The sequence below is a fragment of the Ylistrum balloti genome, unplaced genomic scaffold, assembly GCF_031769215.1.
Source record: "Ylistrum balloti isolate Yb309-2 unplaced genomic scaffold, AGI_CSIRO_Ybal_v1 Utg369950, whole genome shotgun sequence".
Lineage (NCBI taxonomy): Eukaryota > Metazoa > Mollusca > Bivalvia > Pectinida > Pectinidae > Ylistrum > Ylistrum balloti.
Window position 1 is genome coordinate 413,422 of NW_026782053.1, and position 16,400 is coordinate 429,821.

Consider the following 16,400-nt stretch of genomic DNA (forward strand, 5'->3'; position numbering starts at 1 on the left):
TCATATGTCACCTTTCCTAGATTGTTCATGTATACTTTCAACTTATCTGATAGATCCATGTTTTCTAGTAACCTTTCAAGGGTAGATAACTCACGATGAGGTTGGTAAGTCATTCTGGAACCAAACTGGTGGATGTTTTGATACACAGCATTGAGATAGCTTTCCTGACAGGTGTCAAGCTTTCTAACAAGTTCTTTATGTAGCTCGTTTTCACATGTGGGTACTAGCACAGACACCTTAGGCTTCAAATACAAACTTCTGTCATCAAACATGGCTGCCTCCATGTCCAATAATTCCTCAAATGGTAGATCAGGAGGAGATACATTTAAGTCTGGAAAGACATTTGCGTTTTTCTCTTTTTCTATCTTTTCATCTACAGCCAGTAGGTCAAGTTGTTGTTGTATGGTGAGGACAGTGAGACGTTCAGCCTTCGTTAGCATTTCTATCTCGTCCTCGTCAAATAGAATGATCCGCGTCTTATGTGGGTCGCTGGTTGTGGGCGGGGCTGTGTCACTGATATGGTACATGGTGTTTTCGGTGTCGTTTTCTCCCGTCCAGTTTAGAGACGATGCTGATATTACCACTGGTGTTGTTTGTGTAAACCTTCACCAGCCTGAAACATCAAGCATGTAATACAATTACAGTTTAATACAGTGAAGTTTTAGAATGAGACATGAATAGTGTCCTGAAATAAACCAAAAACTTTCACATGAGTAACACTTGTGATTTTTAGATAGAAAAAAATGATTTGATAAACACAAAAGGTGCAGGTAAACTGAAAATAATAGGGCACATCATTTCTGTAACATTTTATATCAGATTTACAAAATTTTACAGTGTGATTAAAACTCGCTCTCATTTTTGTGGGACTCTATTTTCAGGATTTTTCAAAAATTTACTATTTCATGGACGCTTGGTTTTGTTGATGAATATAGATCAATAAATATATATTTGTACGGATGTTTATATCAACAGTTTGTGGATGTTTGAATTTCGTGGATTAAGAGTGCTGACATGATCAATGAAATTAAATCCACCACAAAAACTAGCAAATTTACTGTATGTTACGCATCACATAAAGAGAGCATAGATGTAGTATGTAAAATTATAGTGAGAGTGACAGAATAGAAAACAAACGAATAGAAATCTGTCAGTGCATTAGTTACCATTTTACCTAGGGTATAAGAATCCACAAAAGACCTAGAAAATAATTTTCTTTGAAAAATTCAGAAAGTACATTACTTCAGAATAAATTTTCACTGACTGTCATGAGAAGAATGATATTTCAGAGGTTGAAAATTGGATAAAATTACTACTCCCTAAAAAGAATACACAATTTAGTTTTAGATTATTTAAATAAATTTTTAGAACCTACCATACTGAAATGTTAGCTTTAAGCCTTCACAAGGTATATATCTTCCGCTGGACAAATTACACAGGAACTGTGATAGACACAAACAGGTGGCCCTGGTCTGTTACTGATACCTCACCATGTTTACCTTCCTTTAACTTCCGTTGTATTGATTTCTGTGCTAGTTCACCTGTTGATGTACCATTTCATCAATAATGTATACTTTTTAGAGTATCAAGCTGTTTCTGTTTTCTTATAAGGATTGCACCAGGATATTCCGTACTGTGTTAGGGGTATCAAGAAAAATCAATAATTATTGGGACAACAGCAGTCACATAAATATATCACACAGAGTCAGGGGAAAAGAGAAAAAATCAATAGTTATTGGGACAGCAGCAGTCACACAGAGTCAGGGGTAAAGAGAAAAAATCAATAATTATTGGGACAGTAGCAGTCACATAAATATATCACACAAAGTCAGGGGAAAAGAGAAAAAATCAATAATTATTGGGACAGCAGCAGTCACACAGAGTCAGGGGTAAAGAGAAAAATCGATAATTATTGGGACAGTAGCAGTCACATAAATATATCACACAGAGTCATGGGTAAAGAGAAAAATCAATAATTATAGGGACAGTAGCAGTCACATAAATATATCACACAGAGTCATGGGTAAAGAGAAAAATCAATAATTATTGGGACAGTAGCAGTCACATAAATATATAACACAGAGTCAGGGGTAACGAAAAAAATCAATAATCATTGGGACAGTAGCAGTCACATAAATATATAACACAGAGTCAGGGGTAAAGAGAAAAAATCAATAATCCCCATGTTGAAATCGGTGTAAACAGTCTATAGCTAAGTACCTTCGGATGCCGCGGTAGGTACAGGTATGGGGACAAGGAATGATTGAAACTTTTCAGACAGTTAAAACAACATCGTTTTCTGAGCAATAGTACGCGTTCAGCCGAAGCTGGGTGTCATCAATCTCCTCATACTCAACGTGTTTGTTACCTGTTCAGAACCGTTAATTATCCAATTAGCCAAGCCTTTCACGCTTGTTAAGTCCGACACCTGTGCACTATACCCGAGTGCGCACTATACCCGCAAATTTACGGTAATAGTGCTGCTTAGTGTGATTGTTGAATTTTGTCCCTATCCAGGTGTTGGTGTGGTGGACAGCGTCCAGTGATGAGGCATGGCCATGGAGCCCGATGACCACTGATAAGGATAGAGCTAACCTGGTGCTTCTTTCTATACATGGGTATGTGATGGTACAACCTGATAATGGTCAGTTAGTCTTCAAAGGCATTTCTGTGTGCTGTTTTTAATTCATGATGTAAAGTTATTTCCTAAGACATCACAATTGATTTCTGACTGGCATAGCCAATGAAAAATGCATCAGGGTATATTCCACAAGTGACACATGCAATAATATTTGTAGGTGAATTTGCTGGATAATTTGCTGAATATGTGATACAAAGCAATGACCTATTTCAAGATTATCAAACTGTCAAGGTTACGATAAATTCTTTATCACTTTTTTGTGTTATTTAGTTTATCTATTGTTGCTATGTTTCAGCCCAAACATTGGCCTTTTGACCTTCACAAGGTCGGAGTGTGACCCTATACATGCTGGTTTCAGGTAACTTCCTTAAAATTTGTGTGACTTCTGATCAACTCATGGGGATTTGGTTAATGGTTTTAATGTGTGTTTCCATATGACCCACACTATGTCTGCCTTATCATGTTGCCTCTTGTCCCATTGGTTTTTAGGATTTGTGATAAAAATTGATGTGTACTTTTAGATGTAAGTATATTTTTATCTTAATTTATGTTTTCAAGAGTTCAAGGTTAAGGTCAACTTCACAGTTTCTATTTATAGATATTTATTTTTCAAACAGAAATACTTAGTTAACACATCTTGAAGACAAATATTCTCTGCAATCTCTGCCACAAAGTTGTATGATTTCAATGCTATTTGTACATGTAAGCACCTGTTTTTGTGGATAGTTGTGTGTCAACAAAAATTTTCAGATTTAATCTGATCTAGAAATTGGAAATTTTCTTTAACGGTTTGACAGCAAAATTTCTTTGCTTGCTGGATTGGTCATTTTCAAGTGGGGACTCCTTGTACTTGCTGGTAGCTACCTCACTGAACAACATATGGAAGGTCCATTGCATGCCATCCAAAGCATTTAGAGTGAGGTGTCTTACTTAAGGACAATCCCAAATCAGCACAGTCTGGACAGCTAAATAGACTATGCAATACCGCTAACTATTCTGTAGGCAATATGTGATAACTATGGTTTTAATCTTATTGTAGTGACCTGCAACCACACAGATTTTTCACGGTGGAGCAAGCAATGGGGGCTGGGTCTGAAACGTCAGCTCAGAGTTGTACTTACGAGATTATACAGGGCAAGGTAGGGCTGTTGTGTACTCTGTGAGAAGTGTAAGAAGTATGTATCTAAGGGAGGCGACTATGTATCTATGAATGGGCTGTTTATAAATATTTGTAAGGGGATAAGGCTGTGTATCTGTGTGACAACATGGTACCTATGAGATTATATTATTGTAAGGGGGACGAGGAGGTGTACCCATGAGATGACAATATTATATTGTGAGGGGATGGGGAGGTGTACCCATGAGGTGACAGAATTATATTGTGAGGGAGCGGGGAGTTGTACCCATGATGTGACAGGATTACATTGTGAGGGGGTGGGGATGTTTACCCACGAAGTGACAGGATTATATTGTAAGGAGGTGAGGAGGTGTACTCATGATGTGACAAGAGTATATTGTGAGCGGGTGGGGAGGTGTACCCATGATGTGACAGTACTATATTGTGAGGGGGTGGGGAGGTGTACCCATGAGGTGACAGGATTATATTGTGAGGGGGTGGGGAGGTGTACCCGTGAGGTGACAATATTATATTGTGAGGGGATGGGAAGGTATACCCATGAGGTGACAGAATTATATTGTGAGAGGATGGGGAGGTATACCCATAATGTGACAAACAGCATTATATTGTGAGGGGGCGGGGAGGTATACCCATGAGGTGACAGGATTATATTGTGAGGGGGTGGGGAGGTGTACCCATGAAGTGACAGGATTATATTGTGAGGGGGCGGGGAGGTGTACCACTGAGGTGACAGGATTATATTGTGAGGGGGCGGAGAGGTATACCCATGAGGTGACAGGATTATATTGTGAGGGGGTGGGGAGGTGTACCCATGAAGTGACAGGATTATATTGTGAGGGGGCGGAGAGGTATACTCATGAGGTGACAGGATTATATTGTGAGGGGGTGGGGAGGTGTACCCATGAGGTGACAGTATTATATTGTGAGGGGGCGGAGAGGTATACCCATGAGGTGACAGGATTATATTGTGAGGGGGTGGGGAGGTGTACCCATGAGGTGACAGTATTATATTGTGAGGGGGCGGAGAGGTATACCCATGAGGTGACAGGATTATATTGTGAGGGGGTGGGGAGGTGTACCCATGAAGTGACAGGATTACATTGTGAGGAGGTGCAGATGGGTATCTATGAGTGATAAAGATATTAATCACATTCAAATAATAACGTCAAATTGAAATGGGATTATCAATTGACTGATTGATTTTCATTTATAACAACGTTCTTTATTGCTTATAAAAATACTGTAATCCATTACTTATTCTTTGATGTTTCAGATTCAGAGGACGAATGTCACTGCTATACAGCTGAAAGGTTAGTAATATTAGGTCATGGGAGAGATGTAGCATCCAGGGGTCATATAGAAAGGTAATATTAGGTCACAGGAGAGAAGTAGTAGTCAGGGATCATATAGAAAGGTAATATTAGGTCACAGGAGAGAAGCAGTAGCCAGTGATCATATACAAATGTAATATTAGGTCACAGGAGAGAAGTAACTGTCAGGGGTCATATAGAAAGGTAATACTAGGTCACAGGAGAGAAGTAATTGTCAGGGGTCATATCGAAAGGTAATATTAGGTCACAGGAGAGAAGTAACTGTCAGGGGTCATATAGAAAGGTAATACTAGGTCACAGGAGAGAAGTAATTGTCAGGGGTCATATCGAAAGGTAATATTAGGTCACAGGAGAGAAGTAACTGTCAGGGGTCATATAGAAAGGTAATATTAGGTCACAGGAGAGAAATAACTGTCAGGGGTCATATAGAAAGGTAATACTAGGTCACAGGAGAGAAGTAGTAGCCAGGGGTCATATAGAAAGGTAATACTAGGTCAAAGGAGAGAAGTAGTAGTCAGGGGTCATATAGAAAGGTAATATTAGGTCACAAGAGAGAAGTAACTGTCAGGGGTCATATAGAAAGGTAATATTAGGTCACCGGAGAGAAGTAGGTTCCAGGGGTCATATAGAAAGGTAATATTAGGTCACAGGAGAGAAGTTCATATTGTGGCTTGGGAAATGATGTTGTACTTGATATAAAGATAACTTATACCACAACTTTGAAAGTTTTTAGTTTTTTAAGCAGGGTTATCATGTGCTATTCCACCTCAAGTTTTAGAATGTGTTTAACCTTTGTAGGTCACTTGACCTGTCAAGGTCGTAACCCAAGTGAGGATAAACTTATTCTTGGCTGTGGTGACGGATCAGTGGTAAGATTATGAAATTTGATTTCCTGTCTTGTAATAAATAACGAAATCATAGAATAGTTTGTAATTACTATTTATACACTATACATTGAATATTGAGGTGAATTTGGAACCCAGCTGTTTTATTTAGGTCAGCAGGATTTGTACTTTGTTTGCTATGTGTGAATAGGTCAAAAGCTTAAACTTCAATTTTTTTCAAATTAACAAAAAATGTTACTTTAACAAATCTACATTAATGAACCAGGATTTAACTTAATTCATGATTCAATAATCATATTGTTCTTGATATTTTTATCATACTTCTTGTACTTATTATGATAATATATCTAGTACAGGAATGTAACATATACTGTAATTGTTTCCCGTCTAGGTCCTCATCGATGACCACAGGAAGACTACCTCAGCGGTGCGGGCTGCTTTGGTACGTAACACTTACATTCTCCTAGCAATACATTAACAGAAATATTTTGAAATATTACATTGATTTTACATATTCTGTATTTATCAGTAACTTTTCTATTTGTTAATAAACCCCCTACCCTAACCCCCTAATTATGAAACAGCGTTAAGCAATTTTTTTTTATTTATTTTGAAATGTTGAAATTTACTTTTTCATCAGTATACATACAAAGCTCTTTTAGAAGACATTTTTAGCACATTTATTGATGCATGCTATCTGAGAATTTTGTCCTTTTTGTGACTACAGATCGCTGCTGATGTTGCCTGGCATCCCACGGGCACTGTTTTCTTCCTGATCAGTGTACGAGGTGACATACAGGTCTGTTAAATACCTCGTCTAATTCATTAAAACTCTTTTACATTTAGTGGTGGACACTAATTTTTACATTTTATTTTTTTGTCCTATAGTCATCATGTTTTAACTTTCCCTGCCAAGAAATTTACCATTTTACTGTAATTGTAACTAGAGGGATTTAAATGTACTGAACAAAATAGAAAAAATCATTATTTGATAGAAAAGCAAGTTCAAGATCACCATTACTGTTTATAGAATATAAACAATGCAGTGATATCAATATAATGATTTAATTGCTGGAGAAATACAATCAAACACATGAGAATATTTGAGACAAGTTTATGTTTCAGAGCTCAAATATAAAGGTCAAGTTCATTGTTAATATTTTCATAAAAACATTATCAAATTTGCATGGAAATGGGAACATTCATGCTCTAACCATCTTTTTCATATTTTTTGAATGTAGTCTTTCTGTATTATCAGACATATGCTGTTAATTATTCAGGTGTTTGACTTGGCCTTGACCTCATTGAGAATACAACTAGTGTCAGAGGAACCAAGCCCACAGAGAGTTCTTCCCCTTGGCAAGCTCTTCAGGTACAGAGGCTTGTAGTCACCTGAAAAATAAAATTAGTTTGATGAATGGCTAGCCTGATTTGAGAGTGTTACTGTTATTAGGTGAAGCTTCATACATCGTCATCTACTGTAAATGATCAAGAAATATAGGGAAAAAACAGTGGTTCAGCTGAAAATGTTTTAATGCCAACTTTTGTCAAAACTTTTTGATTGACCTATAATAACTTTTGCAGTACTTTAAGACTTGTTGTTATCTCTCTTTATCTACCTTAGGGTGCCTGTGACGGTTAAAGAGCTGTGCTGGTGTTCCTTCGACCCTCAGTCTGTGGAGTGGAGTGGTGATTACACAGACGCTATGTTTATTCATTGTGACAGGTCAGAATTTATAAAAACATGATTATAATGGGCTTTATACACCAGTAGATGTCTGATTTGATTAAGGAATATCTGACTAACATTGTATCATTCCAGCTACTTTAAAATTATTGATATTTGTGAGATTTTTTTCCCCCGCTGAATTGGCATTATTTGAAATGAGTTTATTTGTCCATGAAATGATAAACAGAAAAAAATGGAATTCAAATACTTGAGATTTTTCTATTAATATTAATCCATAAAATTAAAAATGTATAATCCACACTTGGATTGACCAAGATTTACAATATGGATGTTGTCAATGAGTCAGAAGACGATTACCCTTCTGGAACATCTGGTCTTATTCTCGTTGAATATTTCCTGGAGCCTCTCTGTGAATCTTTCTTTTGTTCGTATTATCACTGAATTTGAGTTTGGATCATGATTATGTTGTCAGGATTGTATTTTCTTGTTGTTTTTAGGTTTTTGGCTCCATGAAAATAAACAATTTTGGCAGTTTTGTTTTTAAAACAATGTTATTGAGTATTCTAAATTCTATATTCAAATTTTCTTTGAAACCTGAATATAAGTTTCAAACAATGACTTACTTGGAAAATTATTGTGTTCATTGAATTTTTTGAAAATGTTGAAAATGTGTTGGTATAGTGACACTGGTCTGTATTTCCTAAAACATAAATTGTATTAGATTCTTTAATACATATAACTGACTCAAAGTCAGGAGGTGGAGGTTTTGGTATTTCTGTTGAGACTGTATTAGATATGGGTTTATTACCAAATAAGAACAGTAAATATTTAAAATGAGAATCAATCTTATAGTCTTTTCATGTTTTTGCTTCTTAAAAAATGAACATGAAAAGAATGTTTTCCTGTATGATTTTTTTAACATCTGATGTCAGATTTCATTTCTCGGAATATGAAAATCAATCATTCATAAACTCTCTAAAAAATCTAATTTAGATTGAAAATTTCTAATGTAGATTCCAAAAATATCTATGATAGATTTTTTTTTCATTAAGTTAGTGAATTTTTGTGAATTGACAGAGCTAGATATTGAAGTAGAATAGGAAAAGGTTACCGGGTGCTTATTAGGATGAATGTAAAACATACACCAATAAATGACATTGCTCTTCATATCTGTATTGATAAATGATTTAACAATGATCAAGAATACTGTGTAGACATCTGAAGTTTCATTGTTAGTATGTCGAGGATATTTCAATATACATTTAGGGAAAAAAATTCGTTTAAATTACATCTTCTTTAAAATGAACAGGTTGAAGATTCCTTTCATCACTTTAATGATTATACTATGTAACATTTTCTATGCATTGTCTACAGGGGCCCACCCTGTCTGTTCCTGCTGCACCTCGGTGTGGTCAGTAGGGAGCGTTTCTCCTGTCTTGAGCTGATGAAGGAGTATATTAAACACAATCAGATCCCTGAGGTATGTAGTTAGTAGTAGTGCTGTAGTTTTACCTTGTGCTAGAGCTATTTATCAGTAGCACAGGTATCAGCAGAGACTTATGTCTATTTATAGAAGTAGTAATAGTTAAAAAAGAAATCTTGCTTTGAGATTTTTCAGAATATTTTTTTCCAGTTGGTAATGTCAATCAATCAGATAACTAACATCCATACAGATCAATTGTTATAATATTTTTAACCTTTTTTTCTTTTTTATTGTTATCTTCCTGTTGGTAATGTCAATAGAACAGAAGTTCTCATAACACAACCAGTAGAAGGTTAGAGTGTGGTGTTTCGATGACTACATGGTCAACTTCATCAGACAAATGACCAGTGTGGAGCGCACTGACGTAGGTAGTAGTGTACGATATGGTAAGGAATCGCCGACTGGTACGGCTGTACCATAGTCCTGTGTACCCTTAGGTTGAAAATAATGTGACAAGATGTTAAACAGATTATAGACCAGAAAAAATGTACACAAGATGGTAAAAATGTACTGTAGTAAGCAATACATAGGCGAAATGACTACAGAAAGATTCCTGAACATCTGGTACACCACGTACATCAATGCTAGTACACTCCACGCTGTCTGATGAAAGTGACTGTGTAGTCATCAAAACGTCACACTCTAATCTTCTACTTGTTGTGTTATAAGAACTTCTAATTTAACATATAATTAAAGGATTGCTTATTCTCAGGCAATCTGATTGTAATCTGTTTATAATATACAGTTATAATCAACTATTAATGCATTGGGTAAACTCTCTCAATTGATTGTTGCTTCAGAAATTTCTGTTTACTTTTGAAAATGGTGGTTAGATGGGTTAGTGGTAATACACTCACCTTCTGCCTTGATAACAGGGGTTTCATTTCCTGATCAGACATGAAGTGATATTAGGTCACTTTCAGGACCATGTGGGTTTTCCCTGCGTACTCAGGTTTTTTCAAAAGGAAGACACCTTAAGTGCTTCTGTTCAGACAAGAGTAAATGATGTAAGCTGATGGCTGTTTCCACATTGTTGTAAGGCAAAGTAAAATGTTATAAAATGATCTTTAGGTAATGGAAGTAAAAGAGATACCTTTCGTTTTCAATTGTGTCGGTTAAAAAAAACGAATGGATCACTTGCCGGCTCTCTCTGTACATAAGTAACATACATTGAATAGTATTTATCAACTTTAAACTTTACTTAGTGACGATTTTTGGTCTATCTATCTGTATAAATTGATGTCAGATAATTTGGTGTAGACGTTTGAGAGGGTGACTGAATTTTACAGCACTTTGATCCTCATGATTTTCTTGGTATACTCCTTTCAGGCTATTCTACTGCTGGAGAACATGAACTGGGATACTCATGGATCTGTTTGTTACTCCTGTCTCTCCGCAATTGTCAACCACCTGCTACGCAAACCCCTTAATGTAGAACGAGAAGGTACACACTAATACTCACTTTGGTTCTGTACAAATCCACTTTGTTGGTATACACACGTACATGTATTGTGTAAATTAACAAATATATATTAGTATGTTTCTGAATTTAAGAGCATTTGATAAATTAAATATTTATACAGTATCGATGATAATATGTATTCCTTTGGAGCCTGGTTTTGTGTGATATAAATATGTTTCCTTCTTGCTTCCAGGCCAGTTAGAAGTGAGTCTAGGGACCTTCTACAACCCTAAACGAGCGCTGTCAGAGTCTGTGATCATGGATTTCAGGGACCCAATCAGCCGACTGGCAAGGCGATTCTTCCACCACTTACTTCGGTAATGTATATAAGCTAGATATGTATGTCTGTTATACTTTGCATTGTGGTCTTTTCTTTGTTTCTCTGTCGAGGTTTTGCATTGTGGTCTTTTCTTTGTTTCTCTGTTGAGGTTTTGCATTGTGGTCTTTTCTTTGTTTCTCTGTCAAGGTTTACACTTTTCAAGGCTGTAGATCTGATGACTAAATCCATAATCTTGCTACTTATTAATACATTTTCTGCTTTTAAAAAAATGGGGCGTCAAAGAGTTCCAATGTATTGTAAATATGGGAATGTAAACATTGAGAAAGCAATAATTTCCACACTACATGCATAGGCAGTTTCAGAATGCAGAATGTGACATCTTCATCGCAAGAATAGGTTATATTGTTGTATCTTATACATAGATCACCTATGTCCTCAACAGTGCTATTACATCGACAGCTAATTTCTCTTTTCTCTGCTATTGTGTAGGTACTCCCGCTTTGACAAGGCATTCCTGTTGGCTGTGGATATTGGAGCCAGGGACCTCTTCATGGTAAGTAAAAAAACTCTTGTAAAGATATCTCTACTTCATCTGGTGTTAGACCCTTTTCTGATGATTAGCCCGCCCATATCTATTTCAGTTCAGCAGAAATGCCAACAGAGAGGCTGGCTGCCATAGCTCAGTCAATTGGGCATTGACAGTGACAACCTCTGATGAAGATCTGAGGTGTTAGGTATGATGCTCCCTACCCATGGCAGCTTGTGTTGAACAGGAAATTGAGGACTGAGAATCAGACCAGTCTAAGCTTAATTGATTTACAATGGTTTTGTTCAGCAAGAAATGTAAACAACTGACAAATGATGAAAAATATTAACTTATTCAAGCTGTAGATAGACTTCTAAGCTGTTTGTAATGAAATATTGTTAAATTGTAGAAATATATATGCTTTGTTTTATCATTAACATGTGATAGGACTGGGTGCTAGAAAAAGCTTATACTGGTTAATTTTAAACCTGGTTAAATTGAAGTATTTTTTCATTCCTCAAAGATTTCAATATAACCAGGTTTGACTGTAGAACCTTTTGTGATTTTTAAACACCGCTGGAGGCGGTAGTATATTGGCGTCATCTTCTCCGTCTGTCCATCGGTACGTCCATTTCTTGTGAACGCAAATCCTCCTAAACTGATCATCAGATTTTCATGAAACTTGCTCAATGTCACTACTACAATGGGTAGATGTTCATGAAGGTGCGACTTTTTATCTTTATATTGTGTGGCGGCGTATATTGTGTCCACGTCACTCTTGTTTTTTATAAAAACCATCATTTGCTATGCTAAATATCCCGTTTGTCTGTTATTTAACTGGTGGGGGTATTGCTCTACTGTTCAAAGTGTTGTTTTACATTCTTTGTGTTTCCATGGTTTCGAGATCAGTTGACTTTCATTTCAATGTTTGTAAGGGCTGGTTTGTTTTTTCAATGCTATTGTTGTTGCCAGGTACTATGTTTTACCATGAATTTATATGACCGTTGTTTCAATTTCGTACAGGATATCCACTACATGGCACAAGACAAGGGGGAGGTAGCTTTAGCAGAGGTTGCCAAACGTAAGGCTGACCAAATTGAAACAGAGGCTTTAGGTAAATATCACCTTTTTCTTATTTTTCCTACATCTACCAGACAATCATACAAAATTCTTACTGTTTTTTTAACTACTTGATTACTTATAACATGATCTTATCAATATCTGCACCATTTGATGTGTTGAAACATGTTAAATAAAATCTTCAAGTGATATTACTGTCAGATCATATAATTTTGTTGTCATGGACACTTAATTTCATTGATAAATTTAGCTCAATAAATCTGATGATACTAATTTTAATAATTCATGGATGTATGAATTTGTTGATTGTAAAAGAATATCCGCTGAATCAGCGAAAATAAAAACCTCATGAAAAATTTCTGTTTTTTAACAATAACTGATAGAAATGTCTTCTGATGTTTACTAGATGGTTTCTTTTTTCTTATCTGACATCTGTTGGACAAATTGTTTTGAGAACAGTCATCGTTTGATGGACTGGTTTATATTTTTGACAGTAGTTTGATGGACTGGTTTATATTTTTGACAGGGTCGTTTGATGGACTGGTTTATATTTTTGACAGGGTCGTTTGTTGGACTGGTTTATAATTTTGACAGGGTCGTTTGATGGACTGGTTTATAATTTTGACAGGGTCGTTTGATAGACTGATTTATATTTTTGACAGTCGTTTGTTGGACTGGTTTATAATTTTGACAGGGTCGTTTGATGGACTGGTTTATATTTTTGACAGTCGTTTGATGGACTGGTTTATATTTTTGACAGGATCATTTGATGGGTTGGTTTATATTTTTGACAGGATCATTTGATGGACTGGTGTATATTTTTGACAGGGTCGTTTGATGGACTGGTTTATATTTTTGACAGGGTGGTTTGTTGGACTGGTTTATAATTTTGACAGGGTCGTTTGATAGACTGATTTATATTTTTGACAGTCGTTTGATGGACTGGTTTATATTTTTGACTGTCGTTTGATGAACTGGTTTATATTTTTGACAGTAGTTTGATGGACTGGTGTATATTTTTGACAGAGTCGTTTGATGGACTGGTTTATATTTTTGACAGGGTGGTTTGTTGGACTGGTTTATAATTTTGACAGGGTCGTTTGATGGACTGGTTTTAATTTTGACAGTCGTTTGATGAACTGGTTTATATTTTTGACAGTAGTTTGATGGACTGGTGTATATTTTTGACAGAGTCGTTTGATGGACTGGTTTATAATTTTGACAGTCGTTTGATGGACTAGTTTATATTTTTGACAGTCGTTTGATAGACTGGTTTATATTTTTGACAGTCGTTTGATGGACTGGTTTATAATTTTGACAGTCGTTTGATGGACTGGTTTATATTTTTGACAGTCGTTTGATGGACTGGTTTATATTTTTGACAGTAGTTTGATGGACTGGTTTATATTTTTGACTGTCGTTTGATGGACTGGTTTATATTTTTGACAGTCGTTTGATGGACTGGTTTATATTTTTGACAGTCGTTTGATAGACTGATTTATATTTTTGACAGTCGTTTGATGGACTGGTTTATATTTTTGACAGTCGTTTGATGGACTGGTTTATATTTTTGACAGAGTGGTTTGATGGACTGGTTTATATTTTTGACAGTCATTTGATGGACTGGTTTATATTTTTGACAGTTGTTTGATGGACTGGTTTATATTTTTGACAGAGTCGTTCGATGGACTGGATGATGATCTGATATTTAATGGATTCAATGGTCAGATACCCAATAATCACCAAGACAGTGGGCAGAATGGACAGGTAACCATGGAAATATACTTTAAACATTTATGTTATGTAAAGTAGTGTACATCTGGTCCTGTTTGATACAAGACTGAGGATATTTGCCACTAATATGCCATTTTGAAATGAGAACTAATATAAGATTCTTTATATTTCCAGAGTTTATCTGAATTCTATATCATCTGTTATATGAGTGAATATGAAATTATGTTCAATGGGAAATCATTAAATTTTAATTTCATTTCATTTTCAAATGGTAATTTGAAAGAAAAAAAAACAAAAAATATAAAACAGATAGTTGATCCAAACACAAAATGAATTTGTGTCCAAAAAGATGTTGAAAACAGAATATTGTTTGACATAGTAGAGCTATAACATAACTTTCAATGCAGTGAATAAAAAGCAACAATCTCATTGGTAGAAACTCAGACAGATATCTCATCCCAGGAAAAGTGATATCAATACATTTCTAGCTTATAAGCCACAACATTTTTTCCTTGTGAGTCAGGCATACAGCTTATATGTGAGAAAAAATAAATATTTGTAGCGTACTTGTCCTGTACAAGAGGATACTGCATTCTTTATGAGTACCTGTCTACCACATGTTTGTAAGGCCTATACATATCCTGCATCATCAAATTATCCATATAGATTATTGTGTCAGACCTAAGGTCAAAGTTCAGATCATCTATAATTCAAAATAGATAAATTTGGATAAATTTTAAGACTGAGAGCAATAATATGTTATATTCATTAAGTTATCTCCATGTGTGTACAAATTAACCTGTTGGGGTTTTAATTACGTTAAATTAATGTAATAAATGAGAATTAATATTCATTAAGTTATCTCCATGTGTGTACAAATTAACCTGTTGGGGTTTTAATTACGTTAAATTAATGTAATAAATGAGAATTAATATTCATCAAGTTATCTCCATGTGTGTACAAATTAACCTGTTGGGGTTTTAATTACGTTAAATTAATGTAATAAATGAGAATTAATATTCATTAAGTTATCTTCATGTGTGTACAAATTAACCTGTTGGGGTTTTAATTACGTTAAATTAATGTAATAAATGAGAATTAATATTCATTAAGTTATCTCCATGTGTGTACAAATTAACCTGTTGGGGTAGTGTGTTTGGTACAAATGGACATAATTATTCATTATGAGATAAATACTCATGGTATACTATGTACAATTCTCTGTATAGTTTATTTTGCGATGTCACTGAAATGTGCTGAAAAATTATTCAATTTAAGTCATCAAAACTTAGAGGTTTTTCACTATTAAGTTCCTTAGTAAGAAAACACCCGTAAATCTCCAGTATTTATTGAACAAAATGGTTTCAGCAACAATTAAAATTGTGGACAGGATATGATTTATCATGATTTTGAAGAATAGACAAATATGGTACATTACTTTTTTTAAAAAAGTGCAAACAACTTCATTTCTAAATATTGATGTATTTATTCAGTTATACATGATAACAAGAAAATTACCTCCACATTTTATATTTTGTTACAAACAGAAGCTATGGATGATTTAAATTCATACAGATAATGTGTTTTAAGCAACTTTTCATTTCATAAGAGATTTTTGTGAAACAAGTTTTAAGAATTTTTTTAAGTCTTTGCAAACAGAAATTAAAACTTTGAGATGATTTTCACAAAATCTCACATGAAATGAAAAAAACAAAATTAAGAAACTTTTCTTATCATATAACTCAGAATTTTGACAGGTTTTTAAAATAAAAATTTGTAGGACAAATTGAATAGAGATATCAATTTTGTGACACCATCTGCAATACATGATGTAACGTCGTATTATGACTTCACCAGTCAAATTTTAATGTAGGATATATTGTGAATGTGACATATACATTGTAAGTCAAACAAAAGGCAACCTCCAATACTTATATTGTCAAAGACAGTATAAAACAATATATGAGACAATATGTGTGACAATATGAGACATTGTTTAGACTCGTACAATAAAAGTTACATATAGTCCTTGGATCATGTTCTATTTCTTGTCAAGTTTCATTGTTTAAAACAAAAAACATGAAAAGGTAAAGTGAATAGGTCCTGATTTATCTGAAAACAATATACAAAGCCAGAAGATGGTATAATTGTTGTCGAATGGTGGAAAATAAAGTAAAGTGTTTGCATTTA

General features: G+C 34.9%; 1 protein-coding gene across 1 annotated transcript in view; it reads left to right on the forward strand.

Annotated features, from left to right (window-relative positions):
• LOC132547369 (WD repeat-containing and planar cell polarity effector protein fritz homolog) overlaps positions 1-16,400 on the forward strand; it is a 32,187-nt gene that overhangs the window by 8,108 nt on the left and 7,679 nt on the right. The window contains exons 10-24 of the mRNA XM_060211129.1: positions 2,518-2,618; positions 2,937-2,999; positions 3,681-3,780; positions 5,053-5,089; positions 5,909-5,979; positions 6,347-6,397; positions 6,683-6,754; positions 7,236-7,327; positions 7,580-7,681; positions 9,020-9,125; positions 10,458-10,572; positions 10,784-10,907; positions 11,360-11,423; positions 12,420-12,510; positions 14,152-14,243. Of these exons, the coding sequence (XP_060067112.1) occupies positions 2,518-2,618; positions 2,937-2,999; positions 3,681-3,780; positions 5,053-5,089; positions 5,909-5,979; positions 6,347-6,397; positions 6,683-6,754; positions 7,236-7,327; positions 7,580-7,681; positions 9,020-9,125; positions 10,458-10,572; positions 10,784-10,907; positions 11,360-11,423; positions 12,420-12,510; positions 14,152-14,243 (1,281 nt within the window). The remainder of the gene's footprint in view (positions 1-2,517; positions 2,619-2,936; positions 3,000-3,680; positions 3,781-5,052; positions 5,090-5,908; positions 5,980-6,346; positions 6,398-6,682; positions 6,755-7,235; positions 7,328-7,579; positions 7,682-9,019; positions 9,126-10,457; positions 10,573-10,783; positions 10,908-11,359; positions 11,424-12,419; positions 12,511-14,151; positions 14,244-16,400) is intronic.